The following is a 25,267-nucleotide window of genomic DNA, read 5'->3' on the forward strand; positions in this document are numbered from 1 at the left end:
CGTTGGGGAGGTTCTGACTGAGGTAGTCCCCCACCCCCAGGGAGAGACCGTTGGGGGGGGGTTCTGACTGAGGTAGTCCCCCACCCCCAGGGAGTGACCGTTGGGGGGGGGGGTTCTGACTGAGGTAGTCCCCCACCCCCAGGGAGTGACCGTTGGAAGGGGCGGTTCTGACTGAGGGGGACCCCCACCCCAGGGAGTGACCGTTGGGGAGAGCGGTTCTGACTGAGGGGGACCCCCACCCCAGGGAGTGACCGTTGGGGGGGGGTTCTGACTGAGGTAGTCCCCCACCCCCAGGGAGAGACCGTTGGGGGGGGGGGTTCTGACTGAGGTAGTCCCCCACCCCCAGGGAGTGACCGTTGGGGGGGGGTTCTGACTGAGGTAGTCCCCCACCCCCAGGGAGTGACCGTTGGAAGGGGCGGTTCTGACTGAGGGGGACCCCCACCCCAGGGAGTGACCGTTGGGGAGAGCGGTTCTGACTGAGGGGGACCCCCACCCCAGGGAGTGACCGTTGGAGGGGGCTGTTCTGACTGAGGTAGTCCCCCACCCCCAGAGAGTGACCGTTGGAAGGGGCGGTTCTGACTGAGGGGGACCCCCACCCCAGGGAGTGACCGTTGAGGAGAGCGGTTCTGACTGAGGGGGTCCCCCACCCCAGGGAGTGACCGTTGGGGAGGTTCTGACTGAGGTAGTCCCCCACCCCCAGGGAGTGACCGTTGTGGGGGGGTCTGACTGAGGGAGACCTCCTTGCCCCAGGAAGTGACCGTTGTGTGGCGGCTCGGACTGGAAGGAGGATGGGTGGGAGTGAGGGAAGGCGGTGGCTGGTGGGCAGGGCCGCCCGGCTCGCGCATGCGGCTGGGCAGGGCCCGGCAGAGCCCCTGTGATTGTGAGTTTAGCGTCGTTTCCCCAGACCCCTCCCCGATGCCCTAACAGGACACGGGCCCGTCAACCGCCCTGAGAGCTGCTGTGCCCGAGCCCGTCCTGGCCGCCCGGAGGCAGCCCCCTCGCCGACCCCCGCAGATGGGTCTAGGCTGGAGCAGCGCGGAGGAGCGGGAGTCCCTGCTACCGCCGCCGCCCCGGGGGGCGGCGGGGGGTCCCCTTGTGCCCCAGCTTTGGCGGGGCCTTATCCCTGCGGCGGCGGCGCCCCGGCTGGCGCCGATACCGGGCCGGGTTTACGGGCGGCGCTGGCTCGTGCTGCTGGTCTTCTCGCTGCTGGGCTTCGCGCAGGGCCTGGTGTGGAACAGCTGGGGCCCCATCCAGAACTCGGCCCGCCTGGCCTTCGGCTTCTCCAGCTGGGACATCGCCTTGCTCGTCTTGTGGGGCCCAATCGGCTTCCTGCCCTGTTTCGCCTTCATGTGGCTCATGGATAAGAGGGGTAAGATTGGGGGGGGGTCCGGGGCTCTGGGCATTCTGCAGAGGGGCTGGAGTTGTCGTGGGGTGGGTGGCAAGGGGTTCCCATGGTAAATGAGTGGCCCTAGGAAAGACTTTCTGTCAGGCACAGGGCTGCCATTGAATCCTGGGACTCCCATGGTGTCATGTGGGGCGCACACTGGAAAGGCAGTGGGGCCTTAGAGGGCTGGGACTACAAGGAGTTTTCATAAAATCTCTGTTCTCCTTATCCCACTCTCCCCATTCATCTTTGTCAGGTTCCCTGTTCAGCCCTATCCCCATCAGCACCTCTTCCCAGCTCTTCTTTCTCCCCCTCGCCATTCCCTTTTCTCTCTAGGGGTCATATGAGGACTCTGACGTACCTTTGTGTGTTTGTTGTTTTTCCTTTGGTTGGGTTTCATTTTTGGATGGCTGTGGTTTGGAGCTAAACCATATATTAAGATTTCTTTGTTCACATAAATATATAATACTACTGCTACCTACCTATTATTTAGTGCTTTTCATTCTTAGATCTCATTATAACTTACCCATTTCCATTTGTGCTCAGAGTTGTCTGTCAAGATTGCTTGAATGAGGAAATACCTTAAAAATGAAATGAATGGTATTTTAAATATATAATTGAAGCAAATGCACAGCAGAAGTCATTCACTACAAAGGATGTTTAAAAACGGTCTCAACAATACCTTTAAAAATAAGGGGATTTAGGGAATTTCCCACCCCAAATCTCAAGACCTGTAGGTAACGATGTAGAGAAGGTTTAGTTTTTCTAACGTGTCCAATTGAAGTATTGGGTTAGTCTTTGAGACCGTTCTAGTATCAGTGTGAGGCTTGCATAATAAAAGTTCCTGTTGGATGTTAGGAATCAAATAGGAAAATATTATTACAAATTGGAGAATTTGGGGCAGGCACAGTGCCTTGAAAAACTTTAAATTCATTTTTTAAAATGGTCTAGCTGTCAATTTTGTGGTATCTTTTTAACCAACCTTTGAGGAAATTTAAGATAATTCCTGAAGTTGTGAATTTAGATTATAACCTTTTTGAGGATTATTTTCTTACCTGTATTTATAGTAGTACACTTAGTGTGCAAAAAGTCTAATATCTACAGACAGTTTGTGCAAGGCCTGTTAGGAGCATGAGCACTTCCACTGAAGTGAATTGAGGTTACTCATGGATAAAGAAAAGGAGTACTTGTGGCACCTTAGAGACTAACCAATTTATTTGAGCATGAGCTTTCGTGAGCTACAGCTCACTTCATCGGATGCTCACGAAAGCTCATGCTCAAATAAATTGGTTAGTCTCTAAGGTGCCACAAGTACTCCTTTTCTTTTTGCGAATACAGACTAACACGGCTGTTACTCTGAAACCTGTCATGGATAAAGTTGAGCCGATGTATGTTTGCTGGATTGGGGCTTTTGTCTCAATTTATTTCATGTATTTATTCCCAGGATTAACTGCTTGCTTATCTGGAGGAAAGGGAAAACAATAACAAAGTAATTTGAAAATATGTACACATTGTAAAGCACCGTAATTGTTTTCATTAGATCTGGAGATGTATTTGGCGGAGAAAAACCTATTTTAGTAGCAATTAGTCCTATATTGCCATAGTCCCTCTCCCAAACAATTTACAGTCTTAAATTATAAATAGTTTCTCTAGACCTGTGGTTCTCAAACCTTTGTACTGGTGACCTCTTTCACATACCAAGCCTCTGAGTGCGACCCCCCCTTATAAATTAAAAACTTTTTATATATTCAACACCATTATAAATGTTGGCTGCAAAGCGGGTTTTGGGATGGAGGTGACCCCTCATGTAATAACCTTATGACCCCTTGAGGGATCCTGACCCCCCAGTTTGAGAACCCCTGCTCTAGACTATTGTTTCATTGTTGGTATAATAACGTTAATATTTCTATAATTAAAACGTGTTGAAATCCTGTTGGCTATTTTCCCTTCTACAAGCAAAGAACACTATTGTGTTTCCAAATGCAATAAAGTCCTGTTGAACTTGTGTGCAGAGAGCTTGGACACACAGCATCAGCACGTGCAATCCAGAATGTGTCTAACTGAGAATGGAGTGAACAGTGCGTCTTATTTGTTATAGTCTTCCACCTCACAAGCATTGAGGCACTGAAAAACACAAATTGCTGCACACAATTAAAATATGTTACTGTTTCAGAACATGCTGCAGCAGCAGCAGAAACATCTGGGGTGGCCAACCTGTGGCTCCGGAGCCACATGTCGCTCTTCAGAAGTTAACATGTGGCTCCTTGTATAGGCACCAACTCCGGTGCTAGAGCTACAGTCTCCAACTTTCCAATTGCTAGAGGGTGCTCAATGCTCAACCCCTAGCTCTGCCACGGAGTCTGCCCACACTCCACCCCTTCCTACCCCCTCCCCTGAGCCTGCCATGCCCTCCTCCCCCTCAGAACCTCCTGCACACCACAAAACAGGTGATCGGGAGGTGTGGGGAGGGAGGGAGAGGCACTGACTGGTGGGCCTGCTGGTGGGTGGGAGGCTCTTGCAGGGAGGGAACTGATGGCAGGGGGGCACTGCTGATGTATTACTGTGGCTCTTTGGAAAGGTACATTGGTAAATTCTGGCTCCTTCTCAGTCTGGCCACCCCGGATCTAGTAGCTTATGTGAATTGGAAATGGAAGGAGAAGACACAGCAAGTTTATTTTTGAACATAATGCAGGCCTATCCCTTTTAATTTTCCTGACATTTTCAAATCGAATCCTATCCTGGACCTCAGCAGTCATCAAGTCGAATGTGATGGTGTTTCACCTGACAATTAGCATTTCATCTATATCCTTTTTTATTAAAGTTCATGAACTGGAGAATTTTTCTTGAATGTTAAATGCACTACTATTGTGGTCCTGACCTACAAACCTGAATATTAACACATTTTTGTTCATGGTGAGAGGCATCAGGAGTAGCATCACATATGATAGGATAATAGATGGCTTTTTCTTTTGCTGCAAGAATGGCCTTTTGCCCACTTTTACCACATAATTCAATAAACTCATTCTGACTCTCTCATGAGAGGTAATGTACCTGTCCTTGATTTGTTCCACCCTCTATCTGCTTCTGTTTGACTCTAGCCAAATGGCCCTGAGTTATGTTGTCATGATGATCTAGTAACTCAAGAGTTCCAAGAAAGTTACCATTGTATGGATCATCAATCAGATTATCTCCTTGAAATGCTATACCTTTTCAAGCAAGATGTAAGATAGCATCCAACATTTTTTCCAGTATTGCTGTCCGTCTTGCAGCTTTGTTAATATTTGTTTTTGTTTCTCACTATGTGTTTCCTATCCACATCATAACGCCTACTCTGATTCCTTCCACTGGCAGTAGTGGGTTTTATGGTCTCTGCTCTTTTCATGTTCAGGAATTTTTTGATGTAGGTTGAGACATTTTTTCATAGCTTGAGAATACTCTTCACTTTTTGCCAGTGTACTGCACTGTTTGTTTGTCCTCCCCCTCCGAAAATAGCCAACATGGGAAGCAGTACAGTGCTTGGTTGGTAGCCCTTCAAACAAGCCAATCTCTTATAATCTTTTCTCTATTGTTGGAAGTCTTACATTTGAGGAAAAAATTCAGGAAAATTATGGCCATCAACATCTTTTTGGCACAGACTTCACCAGTGTCTGCATTTCTTTTAAATTCAATACACCAGATAGAACAATTTTTGGATGAACAGAATCTGTAAGTTGTTTAGGCCACAATCATGAATCAGGTAAAAAAAAACATGAATCAGTAAACAGAAGCAGGAGAGATTAGTGCTGCACTTGCAAATCTTCCTCTGAGCTTGGTGGTGTTACTTGAAAGTCATTAAACTGGAATCATATGATTCATCTGCCTCCTTTCATTCATCAGTTTCCACAGTCTCTCTATTGAAATTACCTTCACCTTGCTGTGTGTGTTCATCCAGTTCCCCAGTTTGTGCATTGCTTGAGTCAGACTGTTGAGAGGTCTTCTCTGTTTGGAAAAATTGGAGGATTTACTGTTGTCCATTAGCCAGAAACTTGAGGAGTTTAAAGAAAAGAAGCTATCTGTTTTGTATTACCAGCAAGACATGGCAGTGTGGCACATATATGAATAATACACCAGTGACAAATGCCCTCTAGGCACCCTGGAGGTACTGTACCCTGTCCCTGTGATGTTGTCTCAACCCTTCTACACACCCCGGAGGACCAGCTCACTGTTCCTTGTCTCTGGGATCGGTTATTAACTCTCGGACCTTCTAAACTGTAAAGTTTTGGGGCTCAACCAGACCAGTAAAGGGTTCTGTTACCTCCTGCCTTGTAACTTCGGGTGCTTTAATGCTATGCTGCTATGGCTCAAAGCCCTGATACCAGTTGCCAGCCTACAAGCATAAAGGTCTCACCCTGGCTTCTGTCAGCCTAGTTACTCCTTGCAGGGTGACCACAAGAGCGCTTCTGGTTCCGAGTCTCCCCAAATCTTTCTATCTTGAGATCTTAACTACCAGAAACTTGAACTTTTCCCCTCTGGTTCGTTACCTCTGAAGGAGTGAAACCTGCCCTGTTATCAGTACGCTTTGGGATACACACTCCATTCAGTGTGCGCACCAGAGACCTGCTTGGGGTAAGGATAAATAAAATTATTTAATAGAATAATCAAAGATGAAGTAGTAAGTAAAATCAAACACAAGTTACACAGAAAATAAACATAAAGATGCAACTTCAGGCTTTGCACTTTTATATTGTTGCCTCTGACCAGTTTCCCAGCATGTGCTCTGCTGTCAGTGCCTGGATGCTAGTCCTCAGTTTCTGGATGTCCTTCACTTAAAACCCCTTCTCCTTTTAAGGGTTTGCAGTTTTTCTTTTTCTCAGACTATGGTGATTTTCATGGTGGGGGAAATTCTTTTCTCTTAAGCCCTGTTTACACTGACAAGTTTCTGCACATTAAAGCAGCTTTCTGCGCTGTAACTCCCGAGGTGTACACACTGCCAAGCCACGTAGTGTGCAGAAACTACTCAATTGTAGTGCAGTAAAAAAACCACCCCAACAAGAGGTGTACAGCTTTCTACGCTGGGGCTCCAGAGCTGTGGTGCCAATGTAGACACCATGGTCGAATACAGCGCTGCGATTGGCCTCTGGGAAGTGACCCACAATACCTGTTCTCACCTCTCCGGTCATCAATTTGAACTCTGCTGCCCTGCCCTCAGGTGACCAACCGTCATCTCCACCCCTTAAATTCCTTTGGAATTTTGAAGTCCCCTTCCTGTTTGCTCAGTGACACGTGCAGTGGTCTCAGCGCATCTTTCCAGGTGGCCAATGCCTGCTCCACTCATCAGGCGATCACCCGCTTGGAGCAATGCTGAGCTGCTGGACCTCATCAGCAATTAGGCAGAGGAGGCTGTCCAGTCCTAGCTGCGCTCCAGCTGTAGGAATTATGATACCTATGGACAGATTTCACAATGCATGACAGAAAGGGGCCATGGCCGGGACACACTGCAGTGTGGGATCAAAGTGAAGGAGCTGTGGAACGCCTACCACAATGTGCAGAAGGGTGCTGTGCCCACGAGCTGCGGGTTCTTCAAAGAGCTAGACGTGATACTTGGTGGCAACCCCACCTCCACCGCAAAGACCACTGTGGATATTTCAGTGGCTCATGCGCCAGTCTAAAGTGGACCGAGCCAGGAGGAGACAATCTGGGAGGGGCATCCAGAGGCAGATGATGACTCGGAGGTCAGAGATGCATGCAGCTAGGAGCTCTTTTCTACCCCGGAGGAGGTTAGCCAGTCACGGCTGTCAGATGTTGCCAAGCACAAACAGGAGAAGAGGCCCCGGTAAGTGGATTTGATTTTGGGAATCGCTTTGGGAAGTGAGTTGTTGGGTGCAGCAGGGTTGCAGAAAACAGGTTTGTCTTTCACTGCATGCCTAGTCTGAGCGGTGGAACAGGCTGTTGATTGACTTCCTCACTTCAGGGGATCTCCCTCAGAGATCTCCCGGAAACTCTCATGGAGATACTGGGCAATCCACTGCTGCAGGTTCTTCAGCAGAACTGCTTTGTTTCTTGCCCCATTAACAGTAACTTTCCTGCTCCACTGTGCTGTCACGGAAGGGGGACAACATTGCTGCCTACAGGCGAGCCACATAGAGGCCAGGGCGGAAGTCGCAGTCTTGGAGAAGACCTTCCCTTGATTCACTGCTCACCCTCAGCAGCGAGATATCTTCCATAATGATCACCTCCTATGGAAAGTGTGGGGACAGGAATGATTCTCAGCACCCCCCCTCCCATAGTGGTAGCTCTCCCCAAGAGCCACGTGTCCAGTGTACAGCAGGGTCCGGGAAGAGTGATTTACCCTGCCCCTGCAGCTACTCACCATTTTGGGGGGCTTGTGGCTCATGTGTGTTTGCCTGGGGTCAGCCAGTTAGTGACAGGTGTGTGAGTACTGGCTGTGTTTTAAATCACTGAATCAGTGTTGTCTGAGAACAATACTACTTCTGTAAAATATTGTGTTTAAACTTCACAGAGATGACCTTGGGGGCCCAGCCTCCCTCTTTGTTATCAGCGGCTGAACGGCTGTGCAGAATTAGAAAGCGTCCCAGAAGAACTAAGGAGGACTTTCTGCGTGATGTTATGATGCACTCTGCCACTGAGAAACAGGAATGGAAGGAGTGGCGGAACAGCTAGAAGAGGGACCGAAAGGAGAACATGGCACACCAGAATGAAGCCACGTAGCGGCTCTTAAAGGTTATGGAGCGCCAAGCAGACACACTCCAGGCAATACTAGCTCTGCAAACTGAGCAGCTCTGCACCTGTCCTCCCTTTCAGCCGCTGTCACAAAACTCTTTCCCATGCTCCCCACAGACACCGCCAACACACGGTTATCAGCCTCCTGGCTCCAGTCTATACCCGCGGCATTCCACTCCTCCCCCCTCACCGTCCAGCACTGCGGACTCCCACTACTCACTTCACTCAACACCCATCCCTCTGCAGTTTGGCCCTGCTGAAACACAGAACCTGCTGCATTGTACTCTGAAGGAGAAGGCTGGACATACACAAATCTTTAGCTGTCCCAGAACCCCTCCTCCCATCCCCCTCACCGCTGGTTTTTTTTGGTTTGACTCTCTTATCTGATTGTTTTTTAATAAAAGAATTGTGTTGGTTTGAACGCAATCTTTATTCTATTAATTGAAAGCAAAAAGAGTCCTGCAATTATGTTTAAACCCACATATTGCATCGTCTGCACCAATCACCTCCTAGCATTACAAGCACTGCACTCCCGAGCATAGCAACAAATATTAGTCACTTTCAACTTCAAATTGCTGCCTCAAGGCATCCCTGATACTTATGGCCCCATGCTGTGCCCCTCTAATAGCTCTGGTCTCTGGCGAAACTTCCACCTTGCGGTCGTCCCCCCCCCCCCGGCCTCTCCTGCACATTGGTTCATTGAGCAGCAGCTCGGCAGGGAGGAGCCGCCTTCCGGAGGCATCGGAGAGCCAGAGCGTCCCGCTTGCGGTGGCTGCAAGCCCCAGCCATGGAGGAGCCGGTGCGGCGCAGGGCGGCAGCAGCCCTACAAAGGCAGCGGTGCTGCTAATGGGGAGCAGCCATGCCTCCCGCCCCTCCTGCCCAGGCTGCGGCCCGGTGCCCCCCTGCCCTCCCCCCGGGGCTCCTGCAGGCTGCAGTGGATGCTTGTGGGTGCTGGCCCCCATGTGCCCCCACGGCTCCCTGCTCGCCTAGGGTTACCATATTTCAACAGTAGGAGAGCCCCGCCCTAGCCCTGCCCCATCCACTCAACACCCCCTGACTGCCCCCCTCAGAACTCCCAACCCTCCCCCCGCCCTCGGCTCCTTGTCCGTTGACTTGTCCCTTGTCCCACACCACAAGAAGGATGTGGAAAAATTGGGGAGAGTCCAGCGGAGGGCAACCAAAATGATTAGGGGACTGGAACACATGAGTTATGAGGAGAGGCTGAGGGAACTGGGGACGTTTAGTCTACGGAAGAGAAGAATGAGGGGGGATTTGATAGCTGCTTTCAACTACCTGAAAGGGGGTTCCAAAGAGGATGGCTCTAGACTGTTCTCAGTGGTAGCAGATGACAGAACAAGGAGTAATGGTCTCAAGTTGCAGTGCGGGAGATTTAGGTTGGATATTAGGAAAAACTTTTTCACTAGGAGGGTGGTGAAACACTGAAATGCGTTACCTAGGGAGGTGGTGGAATCTCCTTCCTTAAAAGTTTTTAAGGTCAGGCTTGACAAAGCCCTGGCTGGGATGATTTAATTGGGGATCGGTCCTGCTTTGAGCAGGGGGTTGGACTAGACGACCTCCTGAGGTCCCTTCCAACCCTGATATTCTATGATTCTATGACTGCTACCTCCTGGGACCCCTGCCCCTAACTGCCCCCCAGAACCTCACCCCCTACCTATGCCTCCCTGTTCCCTGTCCCCTGACTGCCCCCTCCTGAGACACCCCCCACACCCTAACTGTCCCCTTAGAACCCTACCCCTACCAGTCCCCTGACTGCCCCAACCCTTATCCACAGACCCCCAGGACTTCCACACCTCATCCAACCACTCCCCGCTCCCTGACAGGACCCCCAGAACTCCTGACCCATCTAACCTCCCTTGCTCCCTGTCCCCTGAATGCTCCGATTCCTCTCCACACCTCCGCTCCCTGACAGCCCGCGCCCCCCCCCCCCCCCAGAACTCCTGATCCATCCAACCCTCCCCCTGCTCCCTGACTGCCCCCTGGAACTCTCCTTATCATGCCCATGCCTGTCAGACGCTGGCTCCACGTGGAGGCAAAACATGCTGCCGGGCTGCCGCATGCACAGCCCTTCCCCCGAAGAGTGCTGAGGCAGTCAGAGGAGCGGCGTCGGCATCTCACATGCGCGGGAGCTGCAGAGCCTGACTACAGTGAGGGGGGAGCTGGGGGACGCACAGGGGCTGCTGCTTGCATGCATCTGCTGCAGCCTGCAGGAGCTCCCAGCGGGGGAGGGGGGACGCTGGGCCGCAGCCTGGGCAGGAGGGGCAAGGGACGTGGCTGCTCCCTGCTAGCAGCACCGCCGACTTCGCAGGGCTGCTGCCCCCTTGTGCCGCGCTGACTCCTCCATGGCTGGGGCTTGCCGCCCCCACAAGCCAATGCTCTGGCTCTCTGGTGCCTCTAGAAGGCAGCTACTTCCTGCTGAGCCAGGGCACTGCTTTTTGGCGCCCCGACTACTTGACGCCCTAGGCGACCGCCTAGTTCACCTCATGGTTGCACCGGCCCTGCAGCCATGCCTATGCCATTTTTATTCTCTCCCCCGTCACCTCCCCAGTCTCCTGGATCCTGTGGAGAGCTCTAGTCGGAGTTCACATAGGTGATGGGATTAGAGGCTGGGTGAGCTGGGGGTGTGAAGAGTGGACAGGCTTCAGAAGATGTGTATTATGCCATATTTGGCTTCACAGAGAATCCCCAGCATATAGGCTGTGCTCTCTAGTCTGTGCAGCTTCCCAAAGAGTTAGAGAGCAGCTGCTGCCAGGGATGGGCTTATGGCAGGGGTTCTCAAACTTTATCGCACCGCAACCCCCTTCTGACAACAGAAATTACTTCATGACCCCAGAATGGGGGAACTGAAGCCTGAGCCCACCCAAGCCCCACCGCTCCGGGCAGAGGGGGCCAAAGCCCAAGCCCCACCGCTCTGGGCAGGAGGGCCAAAGCTGAAGCTCAGGGCTTTAGCCCCAGGCAGCAGGCCTGCAACCTGAGTCCTGCCTCCCATGGCTGAAGTCCTTGGACTTTGACTTTGGCCCTGGGCAGTGGGGCTCAGGCTTCAGCTTAGGGGTCCTGACCCACAGTTTGAGAGCCGCTGGTTTATAGTATGGCTCCTGTGGAGCCAGATTGTCTGCTAGTGTCAGAGCCAGTATGGGAGTACGGGGCCTAACCTCCTGCAGATCCCCAGGGTTTTCCTACGTTTGAGGGCAGGTCCCACAGCCTTTTTCCTAATGGTGTTTGTGGTAAACCCTGCCCCCGATAGGACAATGTGGAGAATTTCCACAAGGGACTCCTCATGGAGATTCTCACCTTGCCTGGAAAAAATCTCCCACTCCCACAAATAGTGGGATGATGTGGGTCCCACAAGGGCTGATATGCTCCACTAGGGTCCTTTCATCCCTAATGTATGTGATTTGGGGATGGGGGGAGTTGTGGAGATAGTGATGTGTGGTGTCATAGCAGAACTGTGTCCAGTTGGCATTCTCTTGGGGCATGAGAGCTGACAGATAAGTTTTGTTTGTTGTGCAGCATATTGTGTAAGTAAGTGAAATGTAATGCTTTTGTTGTCAGCTCATGGTTAAGAAAATATAGTATGTAATATCTTTTAGTTAGTACTTGTTTTCAGGAAAATAAACCCTAAAATATTATATGATCTGGACAAACAAGTAAAAGAGTGAGTCAAGGGAGATTTTTATGGTTGAAAATCTTTCTTCTGTGTTGAGAGTGAGGTTTTCCTGACCTAATGTAATTTGACCACACACTTATTCTTCTAAAGCTACAGTTGTAGGAGTTTATTTGAGAGGAATGAGGGTTTGATTTTCACAAATATAAGGCTAGACTCATACATTTCAAAAATTCTTGTAAGTAGAGTCCTGGTTAAAAGGGAAATTGAAGAATTTATGAAACATAAATGGAGCAGTCTCTTCAGTTACTGTGCTTTTGGTCAGGTCCAGTAAGATGTGGCAGTTCTCAGGGTACCCGGGACAGTAAGTCACCTTGTTATCCCCTCCCTTTGGTGAAAAGGAGTCTGTCTTGTAGTAGCGGGATATCAACTCCCTTACACCTGCAGCCATCAAGCAGTCTCCTCTGGGCTTATGCCAGCCTTTTCTTCACGTTGCAGGTTAACAATAGGTGCACCCCAATCTCCGAATCCCTTTGAATTGTTTCCCTGTCATATCCAGCCCAAGACATTGGCTACTCACGAACTCCAGATCTTCTGCAAGGTGCATGGTACCTCAGTTTATCAGTTTTACTTTAAACCACTGCTATTGTAAACCACACAGCACTTGTGAGCACTTAAATAAACCTCCTTTTGTTTTATTATAAGAAAGAATAAAGATTTATGAAATGAGAGAAAGTGATGGAAACAACTGGTTAAACCAAATAATAAAACACAAATCTGAGTCTACCCTTACAAATAGTTACCTTTCCTATATAAAATAGGTTTTTTCCTCCAAAAGTTCAGTCTTTTGCCAAGCTGGCTGGTTTCACAAGAACTGGGACTCAAACGTTCATGAAAGCAGCCTTGCTTCTCCCTTTTCTGCATAATCATAGAATCATAGGAGTGGAAGGGACCTCGAGAGGTCATCTAGTCCAGTCCCCTGCACTCATGGTGGGACTAAGTATTATCTAGACCATCCCTAACAGCTGTTTGTATAACCTACTCATAAAAATCTCCAATGATGGAGATTCCACAGCCTCCTTAGGCAATTTATGCCAGTGCTTAACCACCCTGACAGGAAGTTTTTCAAGCTAAACTGCCCTTGCTGCAATTTAAGCTCATTGCGTCTTGTCCTATCCTCAGCAGTTAAGAAGAACAATTTTTCTCCCTCCTTCTTGTAACAACTTTTTATGTACTTGAAAACTGTTATCATGTCCCCTCTCAAGGTTCTCTTTTCCAGGCTAAACAAACCCAGTTTTTTCAATCTTCCCATATAGGTCACGTTATCTAGACCTTTAATCATTTTTGTTGCTCTTCTCTGGACCTTCTCCAATTTGTCTGTATCTTTCCTGAAACGTGGTGCCCAGAACTGGATACAGTACTCCAGTTGAGGCCTAATCAGCACGGAATAGAGCGGAAGAATTACTTCTTGTGTCTTGCTTACAACACCCCTGCTAATTCATCCCAGAATGATGTTCGCTTTTTTTGCAACAGTGTTATATTCTGTTGACTTATATTTAACTTGTGGTCCACTATGACCCCAGATCCCTTTCCGCAGTACTCCTTCCTAGGCAGTCATTTCCCATTTTGTATGTGTGCAACTGATGGTTCCTTCTTAAGTGGAGTACTTTGCATTTGTCCTTATTGAATTACTGAATACTGAAAACAGCCTTCTGTTTCTGTTCATAGCCAGGGCAAAGTTTTGTCCATTGTAATGTTTCTTTTTCACCTCCGACAGGTTTTGATTGATGGTGCCTCTGATAGTTTTCCTTTGATAGTTTGCGGAGGGAGCAAGGCTAGTCAGTGGAGCCTTGCATTACCTTGCCATCTGATTAGGGAGCAGTGACAACTCCCTCTTGCTTGAATGGTCCATCCTAGAGGCACAACACGTCCTGGTGATTAATTTCTAAAACATGTCCATAAAGCATACTTTCAGTATAAATACATTATTCCTTAAATATTACCTGTACATACATCTCACAATGATTGAATCTTGAGAAGTTACCAACTGTTTGTGGATACCTCACATGATATCCTTGTGGTGTCAGGTCTGAAGGAAGAGCTGTTTAAAAGGTACAGGGGACCCTTTGCCAAGATGTCTCTTGTCACAGGTATACCTGAAAGAAATATTGACAGTAAAGCACAGAGTTTTGAAAATAAGAGTGGTTGGGGGATGGGGAGAGAGTGTCAAATGCAACATTACAGGACTCAATTGAAATATCCTCAGATAATACATTAAGATCCTGATCCTGCTGTCATTAAAGTCAGTGGCAAAGCTCCCATTGACTTTAACAGGAACAGCAACAGGTTCTGGAGGATTTAATGAAGGCTAAATGTGAATTTAGTACTTTTTTTTTAACCAAAAGCTGTCTTTTCAAAGCAAAAGCAGTATGAATTTGGTGAAAGGGCAAGTAAATTGATCCAGTTCAGTCGAAAAAGGCAAAAGAAACATGAAGAAATGTTTCTAGTTTAATTGAACAACAGGGCATTCACACTCTTCCTGTGGAAATAAGCAACTGAATTTTATGAATAATACAAACCTTTTAATGTCTTAAAAGGTGACACTAATCTGAACATAACAAGTTTTGTGGAAGGGATTAATTTACCTAAATTAACAAATCTTGAAAGAGATGACATTGAGGGATCCTTTTCACGTGAAGAGATGAGAGAATCAATTAAATATAGGTAAATCCCTCTGGAGAAAGATAGCTTTGTAAAACCAAGCTGTCAGGCTGATTGTGATCAGAAGGCTCCAGTATAAAAATCTGTATTTTCAAAGGGTAAGGTAAAGGGCAAATTAGTTCCTCATTTAGTCCAGAGCCGCCAAAGATATATGCACGTGCTTAACTTTACGTTCTGAGTAATCTTGAAAATCCTGCTAAGCCTGTGCATATGTGTTTGCAGGGTCATGGACTCAAATAATGAAATCGCTATCTTTGAGCACCAAAGTTAAGATCTACACTAACATTTTATCACTAAGAGAAAGTCAGATCCCAACAAAATTGCATACTTCATATGGGAGAAATAAAGTACAGAAACTTAGTAGGTGACAACAACGAGGAGTCCTTGTGGCACCTTAGAGACTAACAAATTTATTTGGGCATAAGCTTTCAAGGGCTAAAACCCATTTCATCAGATGCATGGAGTGAAAAATACAGTAAGCAGTATAAATATTACAGCACATGAAAAGATGGGAGTTACCTTACCCAGGTCAGTGCTAACGAGACCAATTCAGTTAGAGTGGAAGTTGCCTATTCTCAACAGTTGACAAGAAGGGGTGAATATCAAGAGAGGGAAAATTACTTTTGTAGTGCTAACGAGGCCAATACAATCAAGGTGGATGTCGCCCATTTCCAACAGTTGACAAGAAGGGAGTATCAGCAGAGGGAAAATTACTTTTTGCAGTGACCCATCCACTCCCAGTCTTTATTCAGGCCTAATTTGATGGTGTCCAGTTTGCAAATTAATTCCAGATCTGCAGTTTCTCGAAGTCTGTTTTTGAAATTTTTTTGTTCAAAAATTGCAACTTTTTAAGTAGGTGACCTGAGCATTGGCATACTGAATATAAAGTGACTGCAACTCAGTTCTCCTTCTCTTCACCGTGTGTCCAAATAGGGAAAACATTCAACAGGGTGGAATGGGATTACTTATTACAAATATATAATGTGTGCCGCTTTGTTCTGGCAATATCAAAGTGAATACATTGGCTATGTGCAAAACCTAATGCATTGGAATTAAGTGATGGAATTGCATTTGAATCGTTCTTGAATCGTGCTAGACAGGCACAAACAGACTATCAACTTCTACCACTCCTGGTTACATTTGCTTTATATTTGCCGACGCATCCAGGAAACAAGACTTTTTTGACGGAGTTTAATATACATTTTTCTATGTGGATGACAGCTTATTAATACTAACTATTCAAAGTACATGCACGAGACATCTGATAGAATTAATAAGTAAAAATTGTTTCTCAAGACTTCCCAGTTGAAAAATAAATTAGTAAAAAAAATTAAACTACTTCCTTTGTCCTCTACTGCCCAAATACTTGACTGTCAGAATGGAACTTATGATGGGTACCAAAAGGGATCAGATATTTGGTTATATTGCTTAATGAAGGGTGAAAAACACAAGAGCCAGTAACAGTACTAATTCAAGCGTTGCATGCTTTTTTAATGAACTGGCTTGAACTAATAGTAGTGGCATGCGGATGTACACAATCAAGAAAACTGCAGAACCTTGGTTGAATTACCCTTTTGATATGTTCCCATTAAGGTATTCCAGTGAGGTATTTTGAAATAAATTAGAATGATTGAAAATTGTATGTAGGGAGGGAAAGAAAACAAGAAATTAAGCTGGGTAGAGTAGATGTTCATAAAACCGTATGATTAATTTTGGGTCAGCACATAATAAGCACCATTATGTCATCCACAGACTTGCTACACGCACTTATACCACCCCTTCTACATATTAGCAAAATATTCCACATTCAAGTTGGGTAAGGTGGTGTTGAAAGACTGGCATTCTTACTGGGGCAGAATTGAGATTTTGGGATGTTCTCTGTTGTGTATGGTAGTTGTGCTACTAGTTAAGGGATAAGCTTTATGTTTTCATTTCCTTTTCTTTTAGGTTTTGTGTTAGTTACGTGTAGCATAACCTTAACTAATGTAGAGTGCAGTGTTTCTTTGCTTATTAATTTCCTATGTTTTTAGCTGAATCTTCAATGTAACAAAACTCTTATGAAGAACAGGACCTCTGTTAAAGAACTGTGATGATGATGCTACTTTGTGAATGAGCTATTGCTTTGTCAGTGTTCCTACTCTTCATTAAACTGTTCAGTAGCAATGAACTAGCAGCTTCTTCATCTAAGATTTCTCAAACAATACAAAGCCCCTTGCCTAACAAACATCCATTCCCTATGCCACTGATTTGGGGTGCAGAGAACATTACTGAAAGCATACATCAAAAGGCAGGCTTACATTCCTCTCCTGAACTGTTCAAAAAGGCTTTCACATCTCAGCGTGGAAGTTGCTGCCATAGGACCCCATTTTCAATAAGAATGTTAATTTTTTCTTTCTATGAATTAACAAATAATTAACAAAATAATTACATAACTCCAGCGAACCTACCAAATTAGGTAATTTTATTTTGCCTTTCTATCGTTTATAACTATTAAGCTAGAGAGGTCCCCAAATTGAGGGTCAAAGTGACTTTTTTTTTTGGTGGGGGTAATTTTTAATTGATGAAAATTTGGAAACTAACTAGTTTTCTTGAAACCTCTCCACCATTTCAAGCTTTACTCAGTGATTGGAAAATTTAGGCTACATACTTTTTTCCTATTAAACAGGTTAAGTTCCCCCTTAAAGTGCAAAACAACACAATCTTAACCATAGCGTCTCAACAGCTCTATTATAATTAGTAGCAGTATTATTGATAGGTGTTTTATGGCTAAGTGCTGACCACGTACATGGCTTTTTACAAATATTAACCACTTAATGCTGAACTATAAACCTTGTCTTTTCAGTAACTGTTTCTTTACAGATTTATTTTTGCACATGAAAGCGAAGAAATGGCAGCTTACTTCCCCTTTCTACTCCCTGACAGGTTTCAGAGTAGCAGCCGTGTTAGTCTGTATCCGCAAAAAGAAAAAGAGTACTTGTGGCACCTTAGAGACTAACAAATTTATTTGAGCATAAGCTTTCGTGAGCTACAGCTCACTTCATTGGAAGCTTATGCTCAAATAAATTTGTTAGTCTCTAAGGTGCCACAAGTACTCTTTTTCTTTCTACTCCGTGTGTCTTATTTCAGAATGTCTAGACGAGAAGAGGCTATGTTAACATTTTAAGCTCTCACTTTGTCACACAGTGTTCTTTATTTAGTGCTTTTTATATGCATGCTGTGGCTGTGACGGGTGAGAAAACCTGGATTTGTGCTGGAAATGGCCCAACTTGATGATCACTTTAGATAAGCTATTACCTGCAGGACGGTGGGGTGGGAGGAGGTATTGTTTCATGATCTCTGTGTGTATATAAAGTCTGCTGCAGTTTCCACGGTATGCATCCGATGAAGTGAGCTGTAGCTCACGAAAGCTCATGCTCAAATAAATTGGTTAGTCTCTAAGGTGCCACAAGTACTCCTTTTCTTTTTGCATAGTTAACTTGTAGCTAACGTTCCAGCTTCCTCAAAAAGCTGCAAATTAAGCTTTCTAATGCATGTTCTGTAAACCAGAGAAGGACTTTTTTTTCCTGTTTGCGAAGTTTGAGGTTAATCTAACAACATCACAGAGGGATGAGAGTTTTGAAAGTAAGAGGTCTTCTGCTTTTGTAAAGTCTTCTGGTGTTTTTTTGAAATGTTATAGTTCAAATGCAGCTGGGCCAAGAAACTCCACATCTGTTTTATTGAGTTGCCTTCGACAACAACTAGCTCCTTGGAATATTTTGGGAATGTAGGGTTAATTTTTGATTTATTAGCCATGAACATTTTTGAATCTTTGAAGACTTATCTGGCCCCAGCAGAGCCTATGAACCTTAATGGTTAATCCTTCAGGTTACTTCTAATCTGAATCATTTACATAACAGTTCCTAGCCCATCTTATTGCAAAGATAAAATTGAAATTGTAAACCAAATGCCAAGGTTGAAAGCTTGCTACAGTAACTTTTCCTAGAAATCACAGGATTTACATGGTTTTTTCATTGACTGGACTCTAGCAGTCCTATTTTCCTCGCTCCGCAGGAGGGATACGTAGAGAGAGAATTTTCATACTTGCTTTTTTGTTCAGTGTCTCCACTGAAAGCACCACCAGGAGATAGTCAGTGACTTCGCCAGTCGTTGAGCCAGAGCTGCTTCTAACTCCTCTTCCCTTGTAAGGTGGCATGGAAGTAGCTGTATTTCTCCAAATGCAGAATCTTCACCAACCCTGTTCTGTAATGTGGGAAGTGAACTTAGGTAACAGCAGAGCATCTATCCCTGTGTCAGGTGGGAGTAAGAGAGGCACTCACCACAGTTAGAGGGCTCTTGTGCAGAGGTATAATAGTGGAAACTTCTCACAGCAGTCAGGAGCCCTTGGAATGAGTGGGTGGGGAGACAGACAGTTACTTCTCTTGTCCCTCAGCAAAAGGGGTGTGAATCTTAAAATTTCAGATACCTACTAGCCAAAGGTTGGTCCCAGGGCTGGTAGCTGCAGCAAGGGCTCATGTTTTAGCTGGACTTTGCGACAGGGGATTCCTTCTCATGTCTTAAATTACCTCTGGGCTGGAAGATTGAGTCCTCCAACTAGTAGGTGTTTGGTTCATGTATTCAATTACTGTTTGTGTCTGTATATATACATTTGTGGTGTAAATGTCATCTCCCTCTTATAAATGAATAAACTGAGGCAAAGACAGGTTAAATGACTCACTCAAGGTCACATATTAAGTCAATGGAAGAACTGGGAATACAATCCAAAAATACTGATTGCAGAAAGAGAGAGATTTCTCTCTGTGAGTGTGTGTATGTGTGTGTGTGTGTGTTCACTTTAAAAGTATGGGAAATACTCAGATACCACTGCTATATAAATTACAGTAGTGTCTTGGGGGCTTCAGCTGAGATCAGAGCTTCATTGTGCTACACACTGTACAAACCCATAGGTCTTGTCTTCACAGCAACAGTTAGCTCCAGTTAGTATGCTGGAGGTATTCCACTTGAGTTAGTGTAGCTCCAATGAGTGCAGAGTTAATATGACCACATTTAACAATACTTAAGCTACACAAAGGCCTGGTCTACACTTAAAAATTAGGTGAACAAGAGCTACATTGGTCAGGGGTATGAAAAATCAACAGGGTGGATTTGATTTAAATCAAATTGATTTAAATCATGATTTAAATCACTAGTCAGGAAGACTCGATTTAATCATGGATTTCTACATAAAAGTGCATTCTTGTTGGTTGTTATAATTTTATTACATAGTCTTCACAACCCAGAGATAGATGTAGGTTTATTTTTAGAAGGTACACACAATAAATTTTTAAGTGATTTATTCTGAAAACTTTTTGGATTAGTTTTACAGCTATATCAGAAAATGAATAATTGGTTGGTTATTTCATTTACCAAAGGTAATTGAAGCAGATATTTATGAAGTCACTGGGAGGTGAACTATCTCCAGTTCAACAGGTTTAATCATTAATATTTGGAGGATTTTCTCACCATGCTGTATTAGGAGGAGAACATCACCAGATAGACATTTAAATTGTTTTATTTAACTAAAACAACAACATTATGTAGTCTGGATTTTTTTCTTCAACAGCAGACATATAAAAATTTAACAAACAAGCATATGAATTTTTGAATTTAAACATTCAAGTTTTTTGAAATCAGGTTTGTTTTTGTTAAAATTGTTTTTAACTAAAATAGTTAAATGAAATATTTTAAAAAAATAAAATTAAATCGACTATGTCAGCCGGGTCAACATGAGAAATTTAAAATATTGGCTTCTGCAGCTAACTCAGTTGTCTTCACCTTCATTTTCTTGTTTGTTCATAATCTGGAAAAGAAAAACAAGCTTTCCTGCTTTTTCAGGTCCCAATCGATTTCTCCATTTGGAATGAATTAGTCCAAAGGAAGAAAATATTCATTCTACACTGGCAGAAGCAGCTACTGCTGTTAAAAGTGAGATTATTACTTCAAAAGTCTCTGAATCCAAGTGCTTAAGTGACTTCCACCAGTTCACTGGTGTGACTTTCTTTAAAACATCATCAGCAAACGTATATTTCTTGAATGGTTCACCCTTAGCTCTGAAGTTTATTATAGTTGGCATTATGGAGGGATGATTGCTGGATGTCCATGTCATAGCCAGCTCTTCTTCTTCAGCAGTTAAGGTTTGACCCTGGTACTGAATATTGAGAATATTTTCAAGAAAATGAGCTGGAGATAGTGCTTGTCCCATTCATTTTTTTAATGTTTGTAATTTATCTCTGTCATTGCGTATTTCTCTTTTTAAGATCTTTCTCAGTTCCTTCCAAAATTCAACAGCGTCAGCAATAAAACAGCTATTTCCCTGCATTTTGTTCAAGGCTACAGAAATAGGCTTCAGGGTACTCAGCATGTGTTCAACATTTCTCTTAGGCCCAATGTGGAGAACTTTGGCTATGACAGTGCTACCTGTTTTTTCACAATTTTGTTCACAAACTGTCGTCATATTAGGCCAGTTTTTGATATAGTGCTCAAAACAGTCCACTACTGAGTTCCATCACATATCCTGTGGGAGGGTTAGCTTGGTTCTTCCCACTTTTTTCAGAGCAGCTGCTGCAAAGTGATCGTTATGGAATTATTTTGCAATTTCAACAACATTAGCCTTTATTTCTGGAACACTGATGTGTTTGTCTAGGAGGTGCATTTAACGATCACTGCAACCGTATGTTATTAGTTTGGGACTCTCTTCTAAATAATTTCTTTTCCTCTTGGCTACATTTACAGCATTGTCTGTGACCAAGCTGCGTACTAGACATTTGAATTTTTTTTTAGTTTGTTATAGCTTTTACTGCTACTTCTTGTAAGTATTCTGCTGTGTGTGCATTTCCTGATATATCAATTGTTTCTGTAAGGAAGACATTCCCTTCTTCTGTTGTCACATAAGCACATACAACAGGATCATTGTGGACATTGCCCCACCCATCAAGACTCAGGTTAACAATTTTATCCTCTAGACCTTTTGCACACTGCTCAATTTTTCTTTCATACACTTTATCCTGCAATTTGCCTGCAACATCTGCTCTGTTGGGTGGACTATATCCTGGTCTTAATAACTGAACCATGTCAATGAAGTGTGGGTTCTCAATCATACGGAAAGGAGAGTTTGTTGCATAAACAATTCGGGCAATTTTTTCATCAGTTACCTCTTTTTGTAATCTGCTGGTCCTTATCACAAACTTATCTATGGTTGTTTCTGGATGATGGAGATTTTTTTTTTCTTTTTGCTACAGGTGATCTACTGTGGCTATGTGACATACATGATGTGACTGAAACACTATCATTGGCAGATAACTCTGAAACTATAGAAAATGATGATGATCTTGAAGGTGGATAGTCTTCAGAATCCTGTATGTTGAGGATGGATTCTCCTAAACAAAATAAGTCAATGCAGTTATTTAATTATTATTACCATACTGCTTATTTAGTATTACTCATTGCATTCACTGACACTCAGTACTACTTTAAAGGTGAAATTGTAAAAGGAAGATCTGCCTATTTCAGCTATTTATTTTTTATCACAACTGCATCTAAAATGATAGTACCATAGAGTAACAACTATATTTTTTGCTCAAACATGAGAATTCAAGAATAGCATAGAAAGAAGACAGGCAATCCTTAAGAAAGAAGTATGAAATAAAGAAGTTTACCAACCTGAAGATCCTGCATGTTCAGACATGTTCCTTTCATCATCTTCAGCGCAGCTTCCTCTTGAGAAGGAACACTTCTCATGGTGTTGTTTCATTCGGCAAGCCTTGCATTTTTTTGTTGCACTGTTTGCATTTTGCATGCATGCCTGTCTTACCCACAGGTAGAAGAACTTCATTAAAATATTCCCAAACTGGGTCTCTTTTACAGCGTGCTGCCATTATAGGTTTTCCCTTCTAGTGAGAGAATGGTATGGTAGATCTCAAATCAATGAAGGCTACACTCAAAAAGACCTCAAGACTTCTGGAATATGCTGCTCAGTTTCACTTTTGTTTCAACTGCCTGTCCCTCCCTTCTCACATTTATCTCCAGACTTCTTCTCCTTGTGCAGATCTATTCCACCCCCAACAATCTTCTATTCATTGAACTTTTTGAAACTTTGCACTTCTAGAGAGAGGTAAGGGATTGACTGTGTGTACACAAATTTGCAGAGGGACAATAGGGTTGAGGTCCGTTATTTCTCACCTCTACATATTTTTTATTTATTTTAAAACATTTTTGCTGTTAACAAGCATGTTATCTCTGGAGACACTAATCCACAGTTTTAGAACTGCAAAACTAAGCATCTCTAATGGTATCTTCTAGACCAGTGGTTCTCAAAGCCGGTCCGCTGCTTGTTCAGGGAAAGCCCCTGGCAGGCCTGGCCAGTTTGTTTACCTGCCGCGTCCGCAGGTTCGGCCGATCGCAGCTCCCGCTGGCCGCGGTTCGCTGCTCCAGGCCAATGGGGGCTACGGGAAGCGGCGCAGGCCGAGGGATGTGCTGGCCTCCCTTCCCTCAGCCATTGGGTAGACAGAAAGATTAACCTAAATAATCTATACAGAAGCCCCTGGAACCCCATAAGAGTGGGTCCCTAATCCATGCACTATTGGAACTCATTTACAAAACTTTTCTTAAACATTACATGAATATATTGTCTTATACTATAGAATTAGACTTTATAATCCCTATTCCATGATGAGATATCTTTGCACTATAATGCATCTTTAGATAGGTTTTTTCCTCAAAAAGCATTTTATCAAAAAAATCTGATTTAAATAAAAATCTGGGTTTTTTTTTTATTTTTTTAAAACAATCATTGGTTTTTATCCATTCTGTTCCTGACTGATGTAGCTGTGGTGACCTAACTCCCAGTACAGATACAGCTATATTTACAGAGGAATGCTTCCATCAATGTAGCTACCATCATTCGTTGAGGTGGTATTTGTACACCAACAGTCTAAACTGACAGAAATGTTTTTTCTGTGTCCACACTATGGGGTTATGTCAGCACAGTTGTGGCAATGTGGCATTGTTTCTGATTGATCAGTAGCTGATGAGTTACTACAACTCTACTACGTTACTAGCTCAAATGTGAGCAACATTTGTACTAAAGATACCCCACCCCATCCCCCTTGGCCAATGGATCAATTAGCCCAAGTTTAAAGCACCACATAAGCTAGATTTTTGTGTGTGTGGACAGGAGTCTTAGGAGCAAAACTCAAGTGATAGCTTGAGCTTAAAATGCAGTGAAGACAAGCCCATGGTGAGAGACAATATTTGTCTCAAAGTGTATGTCTACAGTATGGCTGGGAGCATGCCTCTCAGCCCAGGTAAACAGACTTGCACTAGATCCGCTTAAGCTAGCGTGCTAGCAATGTGGATATTGCAGCATGGGCAGTGGCTTTGGCTAGCCCCCCAAGCTCTGACCGAGGGGGTAGTGTAGTCTTAGTCTCAGGCAGCTAGCCTGATTGGCTGCCCATCCACAACATCCACATTGCTATTTTTAGTGCACTAGCTGAAGCAGAGCTAGTGTGAATCTATCAACCTGGACTATGAGGCACAGTCAGAGCTGCAGTGTGGATGTACTCAGTGAGTTTACAATCAAAATAGACAAGATAGCTATTGATTAAGATAGGAAAAAAGCTGGGAGGGGAGAAAGAGGTGTAGTGAAGTGGTGAAGTAACTTGCTCATATTCACAAAGCATGTTGGTGCAAAATCAGGAATAAATCTCTCATCTGTGTGTCTTAGTTTAGTGCTCTCTTTTCTGGAATGCTTTGCATAAGAACCTGAACAGATATATCACACTTGCATTAGTAGTGAGAGATTGAGGTTCTCTGTAGCAAAGTATGTGAAGTGAATAAACAACTGCAAATTCATTGGTTCCTTCTGAAGCTGAGAAGTAGGATATTAGAAGCAAGAGAGAGAAAACCATAAATTTTATTAAAAACACTAAAGCTTGTTCCAAGCCAACGTTCTGGTCTGCAGGCTCATGCTGTTTAAGTCTGGATATGTCTATACTGCATCTTGGCGCATGCCTCCCAACCTGTGTAGACAGACTCGCGTTCATTGTGCTCAAGCTAGCATGCTAAAAATAGAAGCATGAATGTTATGGCATAGGCAGCAGCACAAGCTATCCATCCAAGTCCAAGCTCATCCTATTCTGGGATCTCAGCTCGAGCCACCATTCCTCTGTAACATCCACACATCTATTTTTAGCACACTAGCTTGAGTGGAGCTAGTGGAAAATCTGTCTACAGGGGATGGGGGAAGCATGTTCCCACCTGCAGTGTAGACATACCTTCTCTGTTTATCAATGCAAAAAAAAAAGTGTCTTGAATAAATAAAATGTACAGTCTTTGCAGTAATTTTTAACTGAAAAGTGAATCTTTTAACTGGATCATTGCATTACAACTCTTTTTTGCATAACGATGAATAAACAATCAGTGATATTTCAAAATTCTTAGCTGATGAACAGAAGAAACTACAACACTTGTAAAAAAAAATCTGCCTTTTATGTACCTAGAATCTCAGAACAAACAAATTCCATTCTGAGAGTCAATAATACAGAGTATATGCTAAAACCCAAAGTACTGCTTAAAACACAAAATTGTTTTCACTTAGAATTTAGACAAAATATAATATACCACCAACTGTAGTTTAGTCCATATTAGTTGAGCTAAACATATGTTACAACAGACGTGAAAAGAAGCCAGAACCATCAATATTACTGTAACTAAATTTACTGCAGTGGAGAGGTGGAGAATTGTTTTATACTTGGCATCTTTTTAGAGTTTGTTTACATACTAATTTT

General features: G+C 44.2%; 1 protein-coding gene across 1 annotated transcript in view; it reads left to right on the forward strand.

The window, feature by feature from the left end:
- The first annotated feature begins 832 nt into the window (after positions 1–832).
- Positions 833–25,267, forward strand: part of SLC49A4 (solute carrier family 49 member 4) — a 146,553-nt gene continuing 122,118 nt past the window's right edge. Inside the window, exon 1 of the mRNA XM_077830200.1 lies at positions 833–1,369. Within this exon, the coding sequence (XP_077686326.1) occupies positions 1,015–1,369 (355 nt within the window). The 5' untranslated portion in view covers positions 833–1,014. The remainder of the gene's footprint in view (positions 1,370–25,267) is intronic.

Source organism: Eretmochelys imbricata, chromosome 11, assembly GCF_965152235.1.
Source record: "Eretmochelys imbricata isolate rEreImb1 chromosome 11, rEreImb1.hap1, whole genome shotgun sequence".
NCBI lineage: Eukaryota > Metazoa > Chordata > Testudines > Cheloniidae > Eretmochelys > Eretmochelys imbricata.